The sequence below is a fragment of the Silurus meridionalis genome, chromosome 14 (genome assembly GCF_014805685.1).
Source record: "Silurus meridionalis isolate SWU-2019-XX chromosome 14, ASM1480568v1, whole genome shotgun sequence".
NCBI classification, from domain to species: domain Eukaryota; kingdom Metazoa; phylum Chordata; class Actinopteri; order Siluriformes; family Siluridae; genus Silurus; species Silurus meridionalis.
In genome coordinates, this window is record NC_060897.1 from 4094168 (window position 1) to 4116972 (window position 22805).

General features: G+C 42.1%; 1 protein-coding gene across 3 annotated transcripts in view; it reads left to right on the forward strand.

The window, feature by feature from the left end:
* The window catches only part of plekhh3 (pleckstrin homology, MyTH4 and FERM domain containing H3), a 43918-nt gene that overhangs the window by 2930 nt on the left and 18183 nt on the right, over positions 1-22805 (forward strand). For 2 of the 3 annotated variants that reach the window (XM_046865611.1, XM_046865610.1), the window contains exon 2: positions 15177-15232. In XM_046865611.1, coding sequence (XP_046721567.1) covers positions 15177-15232 — 56 coding nt within the window. Of the gene's footprint in view, positions 1-12969; positions 13044-15176; positions 15233-22805 lie in introns of those variants that run through there. The other variant, XM_046865612.1, reaches the window with a different exon arrangement.

Sequence of the window (22805 nt, forward strand, 5' to 3'; positions counted from 1 at the left end):
TACACGATCGATCCGAGACGCTTTCAGACCCGCGTCGTCTCACTAGCGGTAGCTACAAGCAAACAAAAACAATGTAGCGTTAATTTAGTTTCTGACATCAATTGATTATAAAATCGTCATACAAACAGTCCCTCCGTAACTCAATACGTTTCTCTTCTTGCGTTAACGTTCACCCGACTCGTTTTGACATTTTCCCCCGAGGTGCTTTGAAGTTGTCGCGCTGATCACGTCATCAGGTTATGGGTTTGACGCTCGTCGTAGGAGAAGTCACACCGCAGGAACGAGTCTAAAACGAGTTTTATCTGAGAGAAAAAAAAAACGACCTGTCTGTGAACAAACCAGCGAGCAGCCACGAGACTACAGATTTTAGCTGAGGATTATAGGAGTCTTTTAGGATTTTCAAAATTTGTCTCAGATGAGACTCAGAAGTCGTGGCCAAAATCGCATCTGGCTAAAGCTGTGTAAAGAGTCTCAGGTGTCAGCGGGCTGTAAATTGATGCTGCCATGTTTCTGTATAAAAAACAAAACAGTAGCCAGTAAGGATATGAGCAGCCGTTACATAAGCCATAACAAACATAAGCTGTAACATAACAAAACGTATCACACGTCGTTCCTTAAGAGGAATAAATACCTCCAGGACCCGTCGCGCTCGGAAAAATAATGGACATCAAAGTTCATTATCTTTCCCTTCAAAAGCACAAGCTCGGACTTTAATTCTGTCAGATGTGGCGCGATCATCTAACGCAGATTCACGTGTTGGGACGACGGTGAAGGAAATTTCACCATTGAAAGCATTCAATTTGTCGAATATTTCGGCAGGTTTTTTTACTCCCACCATATCATTTACGTTATACCATCGCAGACGCCGTCACGGTGACGAAACAACGTTCTTGAGTTCCCGGAACCAGGTTTTGCGGCGGAGACGAGCGCCGCAGGCTACACATGAGACGTACGAGTCGTCCTATGAGACATAAAAAGTCAGTCAGGTGTCATTGATTAGCCCTGAAATATTCTGTTAAGTGTGTGTGTGTGTGTATGTGTGTGTGTGTGTGAGAGAGAGATCAGGTTGTGTAAGTAGTGGAAAAAGCAATGGTGCCTACAGGCCTGACTGATTCTATTTGCCCTATACATTACATCATCATCACTTTGTGTCTGATGTCATTCCAGCAAGACTACTGAGACACGCTTACTTGGACCTGGGCGTGTTTACTTCCTGGCTGTTACTTAGTCTAGCCATATGCGTGCACACACACACACACACACACACACCACACACACACCACGGGTGGTCATCTGACATCGATAGTCAGTGTGGTGTTCCCTTATAGTCTGTATGAAGGGCTTTCAATGACACGTGACGCTGCTGCATCGGGAGGTCGTGTGACGGCACATCGTACGTAAAAAGGCGTGTAAAAAATACAAAGGAAAACAAAACAGACGCGTGTGCGGGATAATTAGATTCCTCAGGCGTCGGGCGTGTACCCATTATCGCACGTTCATAATTCTATATTATTATTATTATATCATTACAATTGATTTCTCGTCCTGGGGTCAGGGTTATGGAATTGTCCTTCATTTGAAAAAAACTCGTCCCCAGAGAGACACTTGTCCTCATTCTGTCCGATGTGCCTATACAGGCAGCCTACTTCCAAATCGGACTTTTGAATATTTTTTGTCCTTTCAATGGTGTTGTAGATGTTTTACGATCCCAAATGAGACCAACGTGCAACAGCCAACCAGCTTTCTGTTACTGGTGCAAATCTCTCCCTCAGGTCGTACCACAAATGGTACACCGTTTTTTTTGTAGCTTTGGGTAAGTGCAAGTTTAGTTATTGAAAAAAATTAATTTAGGGCTCGCTAACAACATATTTAGTTTGTTGTTGTTGATATTGGTCTTAAGTTTCATTCTTAATGGTCTTAAAAGATCTAAAAAAAAAAAGCCTTAAATTTGACTTGGTGAAACCTGCAAAAATCCTGGGTCAGATTTCAGCTATGGATTTTAGTCTGTTTCACACACACACACACACACACACACACACACACACACACACACACACACACCCACACACACACACACACACGGATTGTGTGGATCTACTCTGCATTTACATTTTAGTTCCACAAAGTCAGCATGGCCCAAAAAGGACGACCTCTGTGTGTGTGTGTGTGTGTGTGTGTGTGTGTGTGTGTGTGCTGCAGAGTGCTGATCTAAGTTTCTCAAACACTCTAAAGCAAATCTCGAAAAAGCAAATCAGTCTCCACATAATACACCCGCGTGTGTAATCAGAGCAACGATTAGGGTTTCATCCGAGCCTGAGTTTGCAGAGACAGACACGAACATGTCTTTGCTCTCTGACTCACTCAGAGGCAAACACACACACACACACACACACACACACACACACACACACACACAGACTCCGTGCTTTGCGGAATCCTACCTCTAATCAATAAGCTACTGTCCCTGGAGCCTTGAGACTGTTTCCTGTCTTTACATCATCCATTCATCATTCTCTTCCTCCTCATTTCCTTCCTAATCTCGCGTTCACGCTGAATGAAATTACCCCCACCCCCCCGAAACGAGGATCACTCAGCAGGGACGTGGAACCTGGTCATGCACATCGAAGTGTTAATATAAAGTTCCTCTTCCTTTCGTTTGTTTGGATCTTATTGACTTCAGTGGGATGAGATGCACCTTTCTGTAGAACAGTACTGGATTGGTGACCACGTGTAAATGTCATCGGCTTGGGATAAGTCCGAATCTATTGTAACATCTGTGGCGTCTTTACTCTTCACCGCTCTGAAACCTTTTCTTTATTTGTTTTTGCTTTAAATATAACTCTCCTCCTTTCGACACGTCATCACATCACGTCTGTGCATATAGAGAGAAAATAAGGGACCGTGTTTTACACACCGTGCTGACAAGAGTTTGTGAACCCCTGACCAAAGTCCTCATTTGCTCTTCTAATAACCTTCAATCGTTCCACTAGATTTCGGAGTGTGTTCGTTGAGATTTGTGCTCAGCATTCAGCCACCTGAGTAATGTCAGGTACTGATGTAGGTGAGGTGAGGAGGTCTGGAGTGCCTTCAAATTTATCGTGTTCAATAGAGTGGAGGGTCAGAGCTCCATAGCAGTAGATCTTCCATTCCAAACCATGTAAAGCAGAACTTCATGGGGCTAGCTTTGTGCAAAAGGGCCATAGGTTTAGGTCTCCGAGTTCAAGTAAAGGGAAAATTTCATGCTCCCACATCCAAAGATACTATACAACTGTGTGCCTTCAACTTTGTGGTAAAAGTTTAGGGAAGAACCACATATGGCTGGAAAAAGTGTAGTTTAATACTAGTGTATTAAATACAGATTTTAAAGGGAAAATTTCATGCTTCCACGTCCAACGACCTCATATACAATTGTGTGCCTCAAAGACACGTGGCATACATGTGTCTAAACAGCAGAGTGGTTAAGGGCCTTACTCAGGGGCCCTTAGAACTAGAGTTTGGTGAAGCTTGAACTCGTGACCTTCTGAGCTAAAGACCACTAAGCTACCCCTCCCACCACTTGAGCTGCAATGGTTTTTTGATAACATTCTTATTCTAAAAAGTCGTGCTTTGTGTTCGCGGAACGGCACCGCAGCGTTCGGTCATGACTCATGGTTTATTCACGGCAGCTGCAGGAATTATGGATTACCGATATCTCGCCCGTGTCAGCAAAAGCACGCTTCTTCCTAACACCAATCAATAGTCCTCATCCGGGCCGGACTATTGAACCCAAAGCCACCTCCCTCCGAGAAACCGCTCTCGTTATCTCGTACCCAACACTTTATTCGACTCTATCAGCTTCCGCGTTCGATTTTCTTTCCTCGCATGTTCCATTTTTATACCTGGACGGCAGGCAAGATTTACATTTTATAGCTCTATAGAGAGCAGTTAGACTTCCGGGGCATTCTTTCCTCGCTCGAGTGTGTGTGTGTGTGTGTGTGTGTGTGTGTGGAGACTCCGGGGGCTGGTGGCGTTTGACAGAAATCTGGGAAAACCCTCTCCGGAAACTTCCTTTTGCGTATTTACACAAAGACCTCCTCCAATGCAGACTCTTACACACGCTTAACAGGTGGTCAGATCCCATAGATATATGTGTGTGTGTGTGTGTGTGTGGGTGGGTGGGTGGTTGTGTATCCTCTGCTATTAACAGTTTTTGCGTCTGCCAGGGTTAACCACAGCCAAGCACACACGTCAATGTCCCTCTAAATACACACTAGTGCGCTCAGATTGTGGTGTGTGTGTGTGTGTGTGTGTGTGTGTGTCTTTAGTTTTGCCTTCATTTTGTTCACTCAGTATCCTAGTCACTAGTATTAGCACCCCCTCATGATTAATTGGTTCAGTACTCTGATCGTCTCTATTATTTCTCACCGTATAAACGTCAATATCTGGATTTGTATTGTAAAATCAAACCCCCAATGAAAAGCATGCAGGTGTTTCCAGGTGTTTAAAGGCGACTCCATTTGGTCTAAGGATCCGGTTTATTGATATTCACTCACCCGTCAGACACTTTCACGCAAATAAGCTCTCACAGGACGAGTAAACACAGTTAAAATGTTAAAAGTCTTCGCTCGTCAAACTCACCCTCACGACCTTCCACCGACCTCTGCACGGTTTCTAAAGTGCTTTTTTGACCTTCTTTACAACATTCGGGCCATGGATTGGTGTAAAAATGTTCCAGCTCTGACCTGCTACACGTCTTGGCTTCTCACACTTCTTTTTTTTTTTTCTCTCGTTCATTCTTTCCCACTCGTCACCCTCACGTATTATTTTAGTCCTGGAAGGCCTCGTTTTTACTCATTCTGGCTTTTCCATGTTTTTGAGGAAACGCCGAAAAAAACTTTGTTTCCTAGACGTTTTCTCTCAATCTCGAAGGCGTTACAATGTCGTACCCATCGCTCCAGCCACGGCCAAATTCCTGTCCCACTCGCCCGATTCAGCCTTTGAAGCTTTTTGTTTTGGTGTAATGAAACAATAGCGTTCATGCATTAGGAATTATGCGTACACTTTCTGGTCCACTGTTTGCGCATTTGAAGCAGAAGCTCTGGACAAGATCCAACATTTAATTGTAAAACGAGTGGGAAAAACGTCGTCGGGATTGAAACCGAGCCGGTGATAAAATGATAATGGAAAAAAAGTGGAGTCTGGTTAGGCCCACCTATCTAACACACACACACACACACACACACACACACACACACACACACACACACGTGCGCATACTCACATCTGCTTCAGAGGCCCACAGTTGGCAGAGTAGAGGCATTTCCGCCCGTTTTACTCAACCCTGGTCTCCTGGGAGATGGAAACAAAAGTGAAACAGGGATCGAAGTCATCGCTGCATCTCCTGTCCGGATGAATCATCCCAGTCACGGACGTGCCAGGACCAAACGCCGATGCCAGGCCTCAGGATCACACGCCACCTTTATTCTTGTCAGAGCGTCCTCTAGAAGCAACCACAGAGCAATCAGAACCTGGAAAATAAACCCAAATATAACGTTCTTGCCATCATTCTCATCATGCAAGCTCTCTACTATAATCTTGTCCTAATCCTGCACTGCAATCAGGGATTCGAGCGTCTAATCTGACGAGTCCCTCTGCCCATGCTCGATTCATCATCTATTTACAAACCATTTTATTATATGTTCTCAAGGGAAATGAAACTTGGGTAGTCAATGTGCAGTTTGTATAGCAGTACAGATTTACTGTCCTCTACAAATAGCTCAACATACAGCCATTATTTTCATCCTAAGTGAACGTCAAAAGTGTCCAACGTATCTGCCTTAATCCTCCTGGGCATGGAATTCACCAGAGCTGCACAGGTTGTTGCTGGGATCCTCTTCCACTTCTCCATAATGACATCACGGAGCTACTGGACGTTACACACATGCCGTATCTCCATCTTACTCTTGAGGAGGCCTACAGGTGCATAACAGGGTTCAGGTCTGGAGACATACTTGGCCACTTCATCACCTTCACCTCCAGCTTCTTCAGCAAGGCAGTTGTCATCTTGGTGGTGTGTTTGGGGTCGTTATTATGTTGGAGAACTGCACGGTTTTTGAAGGGAGGACGTCATGTTCTGCTTCAGAATCTCACAGTACATCAGGAATCCATGTTTTCTTCAATGAACCGCAGCTCCTCAGCACCAGCAGCACTCATGCAGCCCCAGACCATGATGCTACTGTTTTTTGGGAGACCCAAACCTGATCCAGCATAACGCAATCTGCTTCACATGGGTTGGAGTGGAAGATCTCCTGCTCTAGAACTCCAAACCCTATCAAACACCTGTTGGATAAATGTGAACGCTGACTGCACTCTAGGCCTCCTCACCTCACCTACCTGTCTTTACTAAAGTGGCTGAATGCTGAACTCAAATCTCCACAAACACATGAAGAGTGGAGGTCATTATGAGCAAATGTTGAATGGGATGTTCAAAAAAAGCACATACAGTCTCAGATGTCTATACATAATATGTTGCAGGAGGACACTCTCTAACATCCTCTTCTCTTTTAATGAAAAAAACTTCCATTCCAAATCTTTGATTTGTTACAAAGCCATCGTTTATATTTGAAAAGCTGAGAGGAGAAAGCTCCATTCATTAAGAAGGCGACGGGTGGAAGGTTTATGACTGTCTTTCCTGCTGAGCCTGCCTGCCATTTATTGCTCCTCTCCACCCTGGTTAAACATTGACTCTTATTAACACACACACACACACACACACACACACACACACATCCGTTTCTCTCCTTTACCGCTACAACACACAGCCACACAGCTCCTTTCGTCTGATTTTTTTTTTTTACTGTCTTCCTGCTCTGTCATGGCCGTTAACGGGGCGTTTGAGGTAGAACGGGTTTTGGTGTGTGTGTGTGTGTGTGTGTGTGTGTGGGGTGCATGCGCTAAAATTAGCAAGCCTAGTCGTAAAACGTGGAAGGTGTGTATGAGATGTCAGAGGCCTTGCTATTGACATGGATAATGTTTTACAATCAGTGTACAGCTTGAACACACAGATAGAAAGTGAGCAATTTGCTTAAAGCTAAAACAACTTAAAAAAAAAAAAAAGCAAAAGAAATCAGATGCATTCTTGTTCTGGTTTCCAGGTACCGCATGTATACAACGTTAGACGTGCAGACGCGTTTGCATAATGTTTGCATAATGATGGGTATTAAGGGGAGAAATACACAAGCAGGCGTTCGTTTTGTTTTTCATTTTACGGCTCGACATCCAGAAAGGTTCGCTTCGAATTTAGAAAATCGGAACGTCGGTTGTTAGAGAGATGCATTGTGCTGTCGTGGAGCGCTCGGATATCGTGTCAGTCCTATTGTATTAAAGGAAGCAGGAATTTGGATCTGAAGGTAGTGAGTTCAAGTTCCAGCCACACCAAGATGCCACACCTGGGACCAGTTGTTAAGTTGTATGGATAAGATCAATGGACTGCAAACTTTCTATTGGAATTAATGGAATAATATAATAATATAATTTTGGTTAAAACAATTTTAATGTGGTTGAATTTTCTACCTGCACATTCATCAGTCACATGTGCACAGCACACATACTGCAGGGTTACTGAGGCCACGCCCCCTACATGGACTGTGCATTCCTTCTAGCTACTATTAGCTATTAATCAAGTCAAAAAATGTAATAAAAAAAATCTGTATTAGTTTGCATGCATGTCAGCTTGTGACCAAACAAAATGTTTATATTTATGATTGTATATAATACAGTTTATATGAATTCCCATAAATTCCTATAAATTCCTGGTAAGTTTCCAACTTGGAATATTTCCAAAATTCCACCAAATTAAGATCCCAGTTCCAGAAAGTAAGAACAAATTTACCTTTAATTTTCCACTTTGCAACCCTACTCTGGATAAGGGCTCCTGACAAATGCAGAAAATGTACAACCTTATTTAAGAGAATATGACTTTACCCTGATATTCGAAATTTAGATCGCATCCCAATCAGCTTCCAAATTCAGAAAAGTCGACCCTTTTTAAAGGGCACTAAAACGTTCGCCCCTTAAAAAAAAACCTCCCACAATTCATGTCAAAATCCAGAAAAACACAAATAAATGGCTAGATGTTGCTCAGTCACTGTTTGATCTCAGAACAATAGGAGGATCCTGTAATCCAAAGAGCTGACTCTCTGACCTTCAACCTCCTGACCTTTGAAAGCTGTTTCGGAGGATGGACATGCAAGTAGCCTGAAACCCGATGTCACACGGGCCAACACATACGCACACATAGAAACACATAGACACACTGCACATTGTGGAGTGTGTGAAAGGTCAGAGTGGAAAAGGAAAGATGCAGGAGGGTCATTTTACAGCGGCATCAATTCAGAATAAAAAAAAAAATTGCTGCAAGCCGGCCTGCCAGATGGAAGCGATGTTGCCAGAGCATACCAGCCAATACCGGGAAATCACTGGCAGGCCTGGCACAGTGGCAAAGAGGTGTGTGTGTGTGTGTGTGTGTGTGTGTGTGTGTGTGCGTTGAAAAGGGGAGTGCTTTAGGAAGATCAGGCGATCATCAGGAGAAGTGTGGGCTTTTGAGAATGATCTACCCTGTAATTTTCCAGGAAATCACCCCAGGCTTAATCATTCTAGTGGCTAAAATTGGCGAATGCACACTGTGTGTTGGACTGTCTTTTGTGTGTGTGTGTGTGTGTGTGTGTGTGTGTGTGTGTGTGTGTGTGTGTGTGTGTTTGACTGACAAGAACCAGTGAGGTTTGACCTCCAACCACAAATTTAGTCAGGTGGTACATTGGACTGCACCTGCCACACAGAAGTAGAACAGCACTGTGTGTGTGTGTGTGTGTGTGTGTGTGTTCATAGCATGATGTGGTCGGTCTTGTGTTACAGGTGGACCCGCTGCACACAAACGCTTTTCTGTTCCTTTCAGCCTGTGCGTGTGTGTTGCGTTCCTTTGGCGACCACCGCCAGGAAATACACCACACTTCCTTCCGAATTGCTTGAAAAAGTGCACGTGTAAAAACGTGCGCACGTGATTCGGAACAAGCCTTTAATGTGAGCTACGTGGTTAAAAAATAAATAAAAGAGAGAAAAATAGTATCAGTGTTTCAGGATCTTTTATTGTGAACGATATGAGACTGTACACAGTGTAAGAGGGTAGTACAGTGTAAGAGGGTAGTACAGTGTATAAGAGTGTAGTACAGTGTGTAAGAGGGTAGTACAGTGTAAGAGTGTAGTACAGTGTATAAGAGGGGAGTACAGTGTGTAAGAGGGTAGTACAGTGTGTAAGAGGATAGTACAGTGTATAAGAGTGTAGTACAGTGTGTAAGAGGGTAGTACAGTGTGTAAGAGGATAGTACAGTGTATAAGAGTGTAGTACAGTGGGTAAGAGGGTAGTACAGTGTAAGAGTGTAGTACAGTGTATAAGAGGGAAGTACACAGTGTAAGAGGGTAGTACAGTGTGTAAGAGGGTAGTACAGTGTGTAAGAGGATAGTACAGTGCATAAGAGGGTAGTACAGTGTAAGAGTGTAGTACAGTGTATAAGAGGGGAGTACACAGTGTAAGAGGGTAATGCAGTGTATAAGAGGGTAGTACAGTGTATAAGAGTAGTACAGTGTATAAGAGTGTAGTACAATGGAATAGTGTAATACACTGTATGAGGGTAGTACAGTGTATGAGAGTAGTACAGTGTATAAGAGGGTAGTACAGTGTGTAAGAGGGTAATACAGTGTGTAAGAGGGGAGTACACAGTGTAAGAGGGTAATGCAGTGTATAAGAGGGTAGTACAGTGTATGAGTAGTACAGTGTACAAGAGTGTAGTACAATGGAATAGTGTAGTACAGTGTATGAGGGTAGTACAGTGTATAAGAGGGTAGTACAGTGTGTAAGAGGGTAGTACAGTGTAAGAGTGTAGTACAGTGTATATGCTAGATCTGTGATGATCACAAATGTTGAGCTCAGTAGCTCCTACTTTTATACTAAAGACTGTAGAAAGAACATTTACTTATAATCTTATACTCCTGTACACATGTTAGTTTTTCCTTGCCACAGTCGCCATGGCTGCTCATCAGGGATAAATGCACACTGTTCACCTTGACTGTTAATTTCTGTAAAGCTGCTTTGAGACAATGTCTGTTGTGAAAAGCGCTATAGAAATAAACTTGACTTGACTTGACTATAAGAGGGTAGTACAGTGTAAGAGTGTAGTACAGTGTAAGAGGGTAGTACAGTGTAAAAGAGTGTAGTACAGTGTATAAGAGTGTAGTACAGTGTATAAGAGTGTAGTACAGTGTATGAGTGTAGTACAGTGTATAAGAGTGTAGTACAGTGTATAAGAGTGTAGTACAGTGTATAAGAGTGTAGTACAGTGTAAGAGGGTAGTACAGTGTATAAGAGTGTAGTACAGTGTATAAGAGTGTAGTACAGTGTATAAGAGTGTAGTACAGTGTATAAGAGTGTAGTACAGTGTATAAGAGTGTAGTCTGTAGTCTTCATGTCTGTTTTTCAGTACGGTGCACTCAGTTTAACCGACCAAAAATGTGCAGCATTCAGAAAAAACGCAGACCTTTTTCAAAGCCATGAATCTTAAACACAAAACCCTGTTTGCCCTGTGGTTAGTCACTTTAAGCTGCTTCACACCGTTTGACCTCAAAAGAGACCCAGCTGCAGATGAAATCGCTTTTTCTTTCCTTCCTTCCGCTCGCTCTTTCTCTTTAAAGAGCAAACGGAGGGGAAATGGATGCGGAGGAATGCCCCTGACATGCCGCTGTGTCCTCAGCAGCATTTTTTTCCTTTTGGCAGATGATTTTGGTCTAAGACGTGTTACAAGGCGAAGGAGGAGAGAATCCAAGCACAGACTTGCTCACACAAGGGTGCAACTTGGGTTCTCTAAAATGCTGGCGTTTTCTTATACATGTTAGTTCTGTTGAATCCAGGAGATCCAAGTTGTAAGTATATGTCTAGCGAATTCTTGTTCTCATGAGCCAAAGGAAAATTGTGCTGTGCTCCTTTTGGTTCGGAGTTGCTTATTATTAAGTATTGCTCACAACAGATTTATTGTTTTCTTACTGTTGCTTGGTGAAGCCACCAAATCTATTAACACATGCAAAGTGGTTTTGTGTGGTTCTTTTCTTTTCTTTTTTCTGTACACCTTTTCTCATTAGAATATTGGCACCTCAGCAAATCTGATCCAGACAGTGGTGGATGAAGTACACAAACCATGTACTTGAGTAAAAGTAGACATACACTACAAAGTAAAAGTGTCCCTTTAAACTTTCACTCGAGTAAAAGTACAAAAGTATTTGCCTTTAAATTTAGTTAAGTATACAAAGTACTATGATTTATTATAGCTATAATGTTCAAATGATCATTTTTGTCATAATCAACTCAAAATATTTGAATGTTACTCTTAGCAAACGTTCTATTAATAGAACGATATTAATGAGTCAAACCCTGATTGTTTTCTATTAAAATGATCACGAGCCCAAATGAGGCCACGCAAATGAGGCCACAGGTGCTGTGTTGAGTTCAGGAGTTTGGAGTTTCTTCCATCATTTATTCCTCTCAAAATTCCCTGCTTTCTGCTGAACTGTATGTTGGTGATAAGTAGAAACCACCGAGTTTAAAACAGAGCGTGCGTTCGACCCTGATTGGTGGATTGCTGTGTGTTTGACCTGTTAGGTTTTTATCCTCATAAATAAAAGATAAACGACTGATTTTGGAAAATGCAGTTGAGTAAAAAGTTAAATATTTGACTTTGAAATGTAGCGAAGTTAAAAGTGTTCCATATGGAAATACTTCAGTAAAGTACAGATATGTGAAAAAACAACAACATATAATTACAGTAACAAATTATATTTACTTTGTGACTGTCCAACACTGGATTCGGACATGACCTTGGAGTCCACTTTATGGACAAATGATTGTGGACACCTGACCATAAGATTGGCGTGCGCTTTTTAAACATCCCATTCCACATTTAGTGTCCACTTGCTGTTATAATAACCTCCACCTTTTTGGGAAGATGTTTCACTAGATTCTGGAGTGCGCTTGTGGAGATTTGTGGTCATTGAGCCACATGGGTGATGGTAAACTCAGGAACTGATGTACGTCAGGTGAGAAGGCCTGGGCTGTGTTACAATTTATCCCAAATGGTTGTCTATAGGGTTGAGAGTCAGAGCTCAGAGATCTTCCACTCCAACCCATGTAAAGCATTGTCATGCTGGAACAGATTTGGGTCTCCAAGTTGAGATGAAAATTTCCTGCTACCACATCCAAAGACATTCTGTACAATTGTGTGCCTTTGAGGAACACTTTGGGGAAGAACCACATACGGCTGAAAAAGTCTGATGTCCCTGTACTTCTGTATTAAATACCGAGTATGCGCTGGCAGCTTAAAGGGGTTTCCTTATCAACTCTTGAGAATGTTTTCAACCAGAAATCCAACAAGGTACTTCACAGTGATACATTTCCCTTCGATTCCAAAAATCACAAGCTGTTTGTTTTGAGTTCCTCTTTGCAGGCATGTTGAATGTTCTGCTCATCTCAAACAGAGGAAGTTTATGACAATGAAACTGCAGTAAACTCACCGATACGACACTGCCATAGGCGTCAATTTTAGAGGAAAATAGTGGTTGTGGGCAAAGATAAGTACATTAGATAAGAAGAACTCCTTGAACAAGACACCAGCATTGACTTTGAGAGGTTCTGTTTCTTTTTTTAGCCGTTTCTTTGGAATAATGAAAAAAAAAAAGAAATGTTTCCCCCTGGTCTTTGTGGGAGGGCTGCACGGGGCTTTCTGCTCTTTCCACTAAATTGCTACTTCCTTTTTAACCATTGAAACACAAAGGTCACGTCAGGATACGCGTTTTTCATCGAACAATGGTTTTGATTGGACCACAGCCGAGCGTCAGCATTTGTTTCACTTCTGTGGACTCGAGGTGGAATCCCAGTTTCAGTTAGGAAAGGAGACACTGTCTAGATCAGACGCAGGAACAAGATTTTCGACCTAACATCAGATCAGAAGACGTCGGACCAGTAGGTACTCCCTAGACCGAAATTCACTTTTGCTTAGATAAACCAGGAGGAACGCTTCGATCAAAACCAGCTTTAAGTAGTCAGGTCAGGAGATACTCTGTGAAGTTTGTTCTTGCCTGAACCCTGGGTGTCGGCGGTGATGAAAGTTTCTTGTAATTTTCTAAAATTAAACATTGTATGATTGGAGGATATAGTTTCTGTCAGAGTGAATGCTAGTTATGGACAAAAATGTCATCAGGACAGGAGTTTGGACAAAGACATGCTGTTCCGAACACTGCTTCTGCTTTCATTTGTTTTGAAGAATATGAGAAAACAAGTGGAAAATACTCTATAGTTTTACAAATTAGACCCAAAAAAAGAAATGTTCTGGACATTTGCTTTTTATCAAGAGTTTTTTGAGAAGATTAATCATGAGATGCTTTCCAGACCAAACACCTACATATTATTTAGGAGATTCTGAGATGCTATCTGATCTGATCAAACACTGCTGTGCGTTCATAGAAATCTGTTTCTGGACACTTTTTATAAGAATTTTGGCTTGAACACCATGTAATCACAAGTGTATTCTTAGGACCAAACAGCATTGTTTTATTGGAAAGATTTTAGCACTGAGACACTGTCTGATCTGAACACTGTCTGATCTGAACACTGTCTGATCTGAAAAATGTCTGATCTGGACACTGTATGATCTGAACTCTGTTTGATCCGAAAAATGTCTCAATTGAACAATGTTTGATCTCAAATTTGTCTGATGTCAACTATCTGATCTTACACAGTCTAATACTAACACTGTCTGATGTGAACACTCTGATCTTAAGAATGATCTGAACAAAGTTTGATCTGAACACTGTCTAATATGAACACTGATTTGAACACAGTGTGATCTGAACATTGATCTGAACACAGTCTGATCTGAACACTGTCTGATCTGAAAACCAGCCAGAATGTTTCTGTTTTTTCTTTTTTCTTGGATGAACCAGGGTAATGTTCTGGACTGAACTAGACAGAAGATAAAACTAACTAGAACGGAAAGTATCGAGTGTGTGTAAGAATTAGACAGAACAATCCTCAAAACTTGAGAGAGTTAGACTGGACTAAACCAGGGGAAGGTCTGGGTGAAGGTTGCACAACCAGGGAAAAACATTCTGGGAAGGTTGACCATAAGATACTGTACTGAGCATCAGTGCCTATTTTAAGTACTAAATCAAGGACACGCTATCTGACCTGATCTCTGTAGATTGTCTAAAATATTTGATTAGAAGAACCACTAGAAATACTAGATGACCAGAGCTATTTTTAGGAATTTTAGAACCAAGATTTTATGGAATTAGAAAAGGAATTAGACCAGATGATGGTTCTAAACACACCAGTTTTCAGGAGAAAAACTAGCAGACAGCAGTTCTGAGAATTAGACCAGAAGATTAGACGAGCATTTTTGATAAGTTTGACCATAAGACCATCAAGTTCAGGCTTGAACAGTAGGATCTTGTGAGATATAATCAGCTGTATTTTCTGTATTTCTAGGAATCTAGTCTAAAAGATCCGGGCGATTTGGATCTGATTTCATCTGATTACCACACCACAGTTCTTTTTGAGGAATGTGATAATTATTTGTAAGATTTGAAATGACATTGTAGGGTATAAGAGTGTTTCTGGACCAGGACCATTAATCGAATCTTATCAACCTAGAGATCGAATTTACAACTGTAAAGAAGTTTGACCTCGAGATACACCGTGGTTCTTCTAGACAAACAAGATGTTGATCTGATCTGAGCTGATCTGACCTAGAATTTGGTCCAAAGATCATCCTTAAAACAAAACCAGTTTTTTTAGAATAACGTTCCGAGCTTGAAAACGAGTTCTAGCAGTTGAACCAGAAGAGCAGTTTTTTTTTGTTTTTTGATGACGCAGTAATAAAAAATTCCTCTGAGAGCTTTCTGAGAGGGTTAGTCCACCATTGGAATGAATTCCATTGTTTATCTTGAGGATTTCGCCGAATTGAATCGGGTACGGAGGTTTGTCTTAAGGACTTAGCTCAAGATTAACAAGCGTTTCTGACCAATTAGCCAGAGAGATGAAACTCTAATCTCAGAGACTCTAATCTAAGACTCTAATCTGTTCCTTTCCTGCTTTACAGGGCCAACTGGAAGGGACTCTTTCTCAGCCGACTCGATCAGCCAATGGCACGCCCAGGTGAGTTCACCTCATTTACCTCAATTATTGTGGACGAAGTACACAAACTATGTATTTGAGTAAAAGTAGAGATTCAGTGAAATATGACTCCAGTAAAAGTGTCCCTTTGAACTTTCACTTGAGTACAAAAGTATTTGCATTCAAATGTACTTAAGTCTCCAAAGTACTCTGATTTATTACGGCTATAATGTTCCTATTATCATTTTTGCCTCAAGACTCTTTGCTTAATCAACTCAGTTTATGTGAAAAGACTCGAATGTGACTCTCAGCACACTGATCTATAAATAGAATGATATTAATGACTCAAAGATTGATTTCTATTGAAATGATCGTGAGCCCAAAACCTTTTCAACTCAAGTCCACGGGTCTTGTGGCGAGTTCAAATCAGGAGTTTCTTCCATCTTTTATTCCTCTCAAAATGTTCTGCTTGCTGTCAAACCGACGCTGAACTGTATGTTCTGATTTCCTAGCATGTGGTTGAGTAAAAAGTACAATATTCGACTATGAAATGTAGTGATGATAAAGTAAATGTTTATACAGATACACCAAAAAGCTACTCAAATACAGTAACAAAATTACAGGGACATTATTACTGTCCACCACCGCTCGAGATACGGCCAAACCCTCGCACTCGAGCGCATAAGAACCGGTGTGTTTTAGGTTCGAGGACTGAACCCAGACCAGGAACGTTTAGTCATGTGATTTCTCTCGACACTGAAAGCGAGAGGCACAGAATTTCCCTGGTCTTCCGCGGGACTCACTTTCAATATCGGAAAAAGCTCCAACTTCCTTTTTGAGCGACAGATAACACAACCACATGACGTGAAAGACTATGACACACACACACGCACACACGCACACACACACACACACACACACACACACACACCCTTTTATACATTACAGGAGATCTAGATTAGGTAAATGAGGATTCAAATCATTCATATCAAAGATGTAATAGGTGTTGCCAAGGTGTGTGTGTGTGTGTGTGTGTGTGTGTGTGTGTGTGTGTGTGTGACAGGATTTCCAGCACGTAGACAAAGATAGTGGACAGTGAGTCAGGGTTTTTAACAGCATGCAGAAGCAAGTGGATCAGTTACACACCTTAAAAAAACACACACTCACACACACACCCTTTTATACAGGAAAGGAGCTATCGGAGTGCGTGTGTGTGCGTGTGTGCGTGTGTGCGTGTGTGTGCGTGTGTGTGTGCGGGTGCGCGTGCGTGTGCGTGCGTGTGTGTGTGCGTGCGTGTGTGTGCGTGCGTGCGTGTGTGTGCGTGTGTGTGTGTGTGTGTGTGTGTGTGTGTGTGTGTGTGTGTGTGTGTGCGTGTGTGTGTGTGAAGCCAGACAGGATATCCAGCACATAGACAGGGGACAGTGAGTCAGGGTGTTTAATGGCAAGCAGAAGCGAGTGGATCAGTTACACACCTAAAACACACACACACACACACACACACACACACACACACACACACACACACACACACACACACACACACACACACACACACACACACACACACATGTCCTTTTGCTCTCCACTCTGTGGCTTCTCTATGGAATGCTCTGGCATGGTGCTTAAGTAAACAGCGGTATTTTTAGCACAGGTCAAACGGAGCCTAATCACTGTCTCCCAGTATTCCCAACATCCCAAGTGACTGAAAGACAGATGGGAAAAGAGGACAGAGAGAGAGAGAGAGAGAGAGAGAGAGAGAGAGAAAGAGAAGCCATCCATAAAACATTTCTCGTCATTTCTTACACATTACCCTTTTTTTATTTTTACATGACTGGTTTAAATAGGACTCTTATTGAACTCTCGTAGCCACAGCTAACTAGCTGATGTGTCCTTATCTAGCTTGTTTTACTTTTAATTCTAGTTAGAATCTTGTTTATATTTTAACCACTATTGAAATGAAGGCTAAATATAATAACAAATAGACGATTATTCATGACGCAAGCTACATAATCCACCTGTGTTTAAAGAACACAGAGCTGGCAATTTGAAGTCCAAATGGTTGCCAGATTGTATCTACAGAAAATAAAAGCACACAATAATTCTTATAGGTAAAATTCAGAAATACTTTCACACAGAAATCAGATAGCGCTGTAAGTGAGTCGATTTGAGTTGTTGAGTCAGTTCAACCACATTCCAGTCAGCGATTCCTAACTATAAGATTGAACACAAAAATCATGATATCCTTTGATATCTTAACAACTTATCACATTATTGAATGTATTGCAATGCAGTGGAAGGCCACTAGGGCCAGCGAGGCCAAAACTCTTTTATTATCGACTTTTTTTTAATATAAATTTTTTTTTTGGTCTATGAATTTGTACGAAATTATTCCCAATAGTCTATTCTTTTCATTTCATAGCGTGTCATTTTACGTTTGGAGTTTTTGTTCAATCAGATTTTAGCCGTCACATCACGTATTTCTGTAAGCGCAGCAGAAATGAACAGCGTAGGCCCTTCGTAGATTCAAACCCATGTTGCTTGAAGCTGTCGCTTTAACCAATCGGACCACTCCAAAGCCCCCCAGCTGGCATAAAGGAAACGTCTGCATTTTCACGTCCTTTCATTGGACGGTCGGAGAGCGAACTAGTCAGAGCTCGCAATAAGCAACTGGAGCAAACCGCACAAGCTCATTTATGCTTGTGTTGATTTCCTAGCTGTTTTTTCATTCCACATCGGCTGACGGAGAAATCGATTCGGTCGCAGATACACTTACGAGGACATGTACAGGATGGAACCATTTGTGAACCATTTATACTTTTGCGGTTTCTTTCCGGTAGAATTTGCACAAAATAAAAAACAAAACACAATTTGCCTTCATATTAAATCTCAGGAGAAACAGCTGTGGCTACAGTGAAAGGAGACTTATGTTGAAATGTGTTAACTGGGTTGCTTTAGTAACGGCATTTAGAGACCTGCACCCGCGGGATCCGACGCAGATTTGATGGGTGAATGCGGGTGAACAAAACCGTGGCCTGTTTTTATATCGTTTCAGTTGATGTTTTATGTTCTGAAAAGTTCCTTGTTCATGTTCATGTTCATCATTTGCACAAAAAGTCGAACTCAAAAAAGAAAAAAAAAGGTTTGCTTATTTTCCGTTTCTTTTTCGTTCATATTCAAGCAGATGAAACTAAAATCAAAAGCAGAGTAACAGCAAGAAGCGAGACAGAACTCTGCCGGAGCGGGACTATAAAATCCAACGCCATTCGTTCTCACTGTACGAGATTCCTGTCTGTGCTGCAGCTCTACTGCGTTTCTCTGTAATACGAATGGTTTCTATAACCGTGGCATCATAATGATGGTATTAGAGGTGGATGGATTCAGGTAGAACACCACTGAAGTATGTGTGCACATTAGGGTGGGTTTAATCGATTGTTTGATATTCAACCACAATGAAAAAAACGGTTTGCTGCAAACTCCTGATATATATGAGTTTTAGAGCAAAAGCTTGGTTATATACAAGAGGAGAAAAACAAAACCACGGATTATTACGAGAATCCGTTTGTGTACAAATCGAACTTTCCATGATCTTTGATGATGTGCAGGTCTGTGTTTAGGCTGTTGTGCAGATTTGTTGTGGAAAACAGCTGGAACACGGTGAAGCTTGCAGTTTCGCTAGAATCTGGGAAAGCACAAGGAGAGGTTACGTGTAAAAATCGCAGCTGGGGCTCATATTGACCCATGACTGCGTGATGGTGGTGGTGTTGGTGGAGGAGAAGGAGGAGGAGGTGTGGTGGTAAAAAGGTTGGGGGAGGAGAACAAAAGCCTGAGCCCGCTCTCCCTGATTGCAGTCGCCCACTCGTTTCTCAGCGTCCTCAGCAGTGCTGCCTGCGAAGCGAGGGGCCTGCGAGGCGACTTCCTGTCAGAGAGCGAGGGCAAAGCAGGAAGCAATTTGTCACGCGGGATCAAACGGTAGGAATAAATGCGCACAGGGAATGCGAATCGCCCCGGAAGGTAACATAGCGCCCTTAAAAGAAGACGGGTGAGAAGGACAGAAAGAGAAAGGGACTCTAGAGAGGACATCTGAATATCTTCGTTTCGGGAAGTGAAAGCGAGTGGAAAGTCCTCCACAGTCCATATGGTTCCTGTACACCTTTCAGACTTTTCCCTTTTCTCCCTATACATCTCTCTCTCTCTCTCTCTCTCTCTCTCTCTCTCTCTCTCTCTCTCTCCATCTTCCTCCACCATCCAGCCTGAAATCCGAGCAATATTAATGCTGCCAGAGCTGTAAAAGCTGCGGTTTGTGCGTCTTCTCTCTCCGGAGCGGTGCACACGCTAAGCAGAACCATATGTGCCCCATATGAACAGGAAACTGCTGGAAATAAAGAAAGAAGGGAGGAGGTGCAGAGTTTAAAAAGAAGGAGCAAGACAAGGGTTTTTGTGCACCCTCTATAAACTCAGTGTCTCTGTTTAATCAGTAACTAGCGTGCTTTACTGACCCACTTTTTCATTTTGCGCACACACACACACACACACACACACACACACACACACACACACACACACACACACACACACACACACACACAAGACGTGATTCCTGTGAAACCAAAATGACCAATAAACATATATTAATGGACTGTCACGTTCTCAGAGCTCTAGAGAACACTTACATCCATGGATTTTGGCAGACTCGCCTTATCCAGAGCGAATTAGATTTTTTTCTCATTTATACAACTGAGCAGCTATGGGGTTAAGGGCCTTGCTCAGGGGCCCAGGAGTGGCAGATTGTTGTGGCTGGGATTTAAACTCAGGTCTTTCGCGCTCAAAGGCCAATAATGTATTCACTAAGCAACTACACTTCCTGCGCTCAGACATTTCCACCATGACAATAGACGCCGATGCTGACATGGTATTAGCAGATCAATCAATTAATCAATCAATCAATCAATCAACAGAAACCTAATCAACTGTGAATTCAAGTGGTAAGAGTGACTCTGCTTCAGGGCACCATGCTGCCAAAGATTATTTCCCTACATTAGCATGTGCTTTTTATAAAACTATTGCAAAATTACACTTGAAACCATACCATCCACTACATCAGCTTCATCATGGATATATATATATATGTTTTTGTTTAGTTTTTTTGTGGCTGTATTTTTAATCGATTTGGACTTTCAAAGCGAATAATCGAAATGTTTTATTTTTATTTTTTGTCTTTCTCTTCGCTCTAAACACAATCCTCCTCGTACCAGACGGTTTTCTCGCTCCGAGCTCGACTAACTGGCAAAGCAAGACGCCGCGTCACACCCGCAATGTCGATTTGCATGCGCATGCACCCAAACATGCCTGCACACCTGTGCAAACACACACACACACATATGGCAACAGACCGGTGCTGTCGTTCAGAGTAAAATCGCACGTGTGTTTGTGTGTAACTTCTCTACAAAGCCCCCTTTGGTTCCTCTGCCTCGAGTGAGCGATAAGACACAGGTGCTTGTCGTTAACCTAATGGGATGAGGTAAGAACAACCCCATTAAAAAGGTCAAAGGTCACAAGGGGCAATGCCCCTGGACCTCAGCAGGTAGTGGCCTAACCTCACACAGCTGTGTGTGTGTATTAAAGGTGGCAGCTGCATGTTTACACCCAGCACTGTGAGACACCAGTATCAATTGTATCAATCAATACGAATGGAAGCACAACATTTACACTATGGATGATAAGATTCCCGAGTCACTTCGGTGCTTCTGCATAAAAATTAACGATGTGATGCATCATTTTAAAAAAGGATACAAGTTGGTATCGTGATGCATTGTTTTTTTATTAACATATTTGGATCGGGAAACTTTTTTTTAATTTATATATTATTTTTAGTAGTAGATGCGCTATACTTTTATTATAAAGAACGTGACCAATAATATGTGACCTGTATTTTATATGTAGATCGATTTCCACTCGCTACGTAAATATGACGTTATCATAACACTACGGAAAAGAACGACTACAAAGCGTGTTTGTGAAATCGTAGCTGCTTCATATGTATCTTTAATGTATCGCATCGTTGGCTATGCATCGAGATGTGAATCGCATCGGAGTCAGTTACACCTCTGTACACACGTCTTCATTTGCATGAAATACAGTTACATGCCTTTACGAACACGAATGCTGCAACTCCACACGCACGCATTATCATCATTTTTCTATGCAAAATTCCGAGAGAGACGACACACAGTGGCATGCACACAGCGTTTATTGTTCTCCTGCTTTTTTTTTTTATTATTTCCTGATTCAGCGTCGGATGAAAGAGACTTTCCCAGGCTGTAAATGATTCGTGATCAGAAACGCAGCTACAGATCCTGATCCGGATCCTGTGTGCGTGTGTAATGATTTATCGTCCAAATTGCGCCATTAACGAGACTAATGAGTTTTGGCTCCGAGGTGTTGCTGGATTTTTGCCCTCGCTGTCGTATCCTGTCCAATCCTGGCCGCTCTGTATCGCCAACTATAGCGTTCAGGTGTCATGACAAAAATTTACAGCAGCGTGGCGAGGAAAAAGCACAGGTTTTACTGAAGGCCGCCACGTCTGCACGTCACACTCGGCCTTTAAAACATACCAGAACAAACACACACTCGGGTCTGGCCCTGATCTTATCAGACTTCAGAGGTGTGGACCTTTTTATTGAGCAGACGCATGTACAGTATATATTTATATATATATGTGTGTGTGTGTGTGTGTGTGTGTGTGTGTGTGTGTGTGTGTGTGTGTGGATTCTCAGCAAACACACAATAGTCGATTGTGTTTGCATGTTATCAGTCAGTCACACATTTAAACCAGCCACTGTTTAGACAGACAAGCCGAAAGGTCAGAGGTAAAAAGTCATCAGTGCTGATAATGAGCTACAATGATTTGATTATTTCTCCAGGGGTAGCTCAGTGGTTAAGATGTTAGACATCTGAAGGCTATGAGTTCAAAACCCAGCATTTATTAAGCTGCCACTGATGGGCCCGTGCTCAAGGCCTTTAACCCCGCAACTGTGTAGATGTATGAACAAGGTACATAGGAGGTGGTTAAAACAGTGGCATTTGGTTACAAGTTCAAATCCAAGCACCACCAACCTGCTTCTACTGGGTTCTTTAGCAAGGCCCTTAACCTTCAACTGCTCAGATGTAAGTCACTAAAAAAAAGGGCGTCTGCCAAATGACATAAATGTAAAACTGCACAATTTCTTACTCCTACACACCAATTTGGTGCTATTTTTTGTTGTGAATGGGAGGATGTGTCTGTACGGTAAGATAAAAAGTTTCTGCTTCACACACTTCTCAACACCGATGATGACCACCGTAACCGAATCACAAAGCACGGTGGTGGGTGTGCTCTTGCTTCTGCTCCTGAGGGAAAAAATGCCCATACAAGGAATTCATATTGTCATAAGGAGCCATACTCGATAAAAAAAAAAATCTTTCCAAATCTTAGATGAACCCGCCAAGAGTGTATTTAGCACAGTCATACGTCCAAAACCTTTTTAAACTTTTCCACCCGTGACTTGTTTTATTGCACGGACACTGGAGACTCCTTCCAGGAAATTGTAGCGTATCAACAATTATATATTTTTTCCCT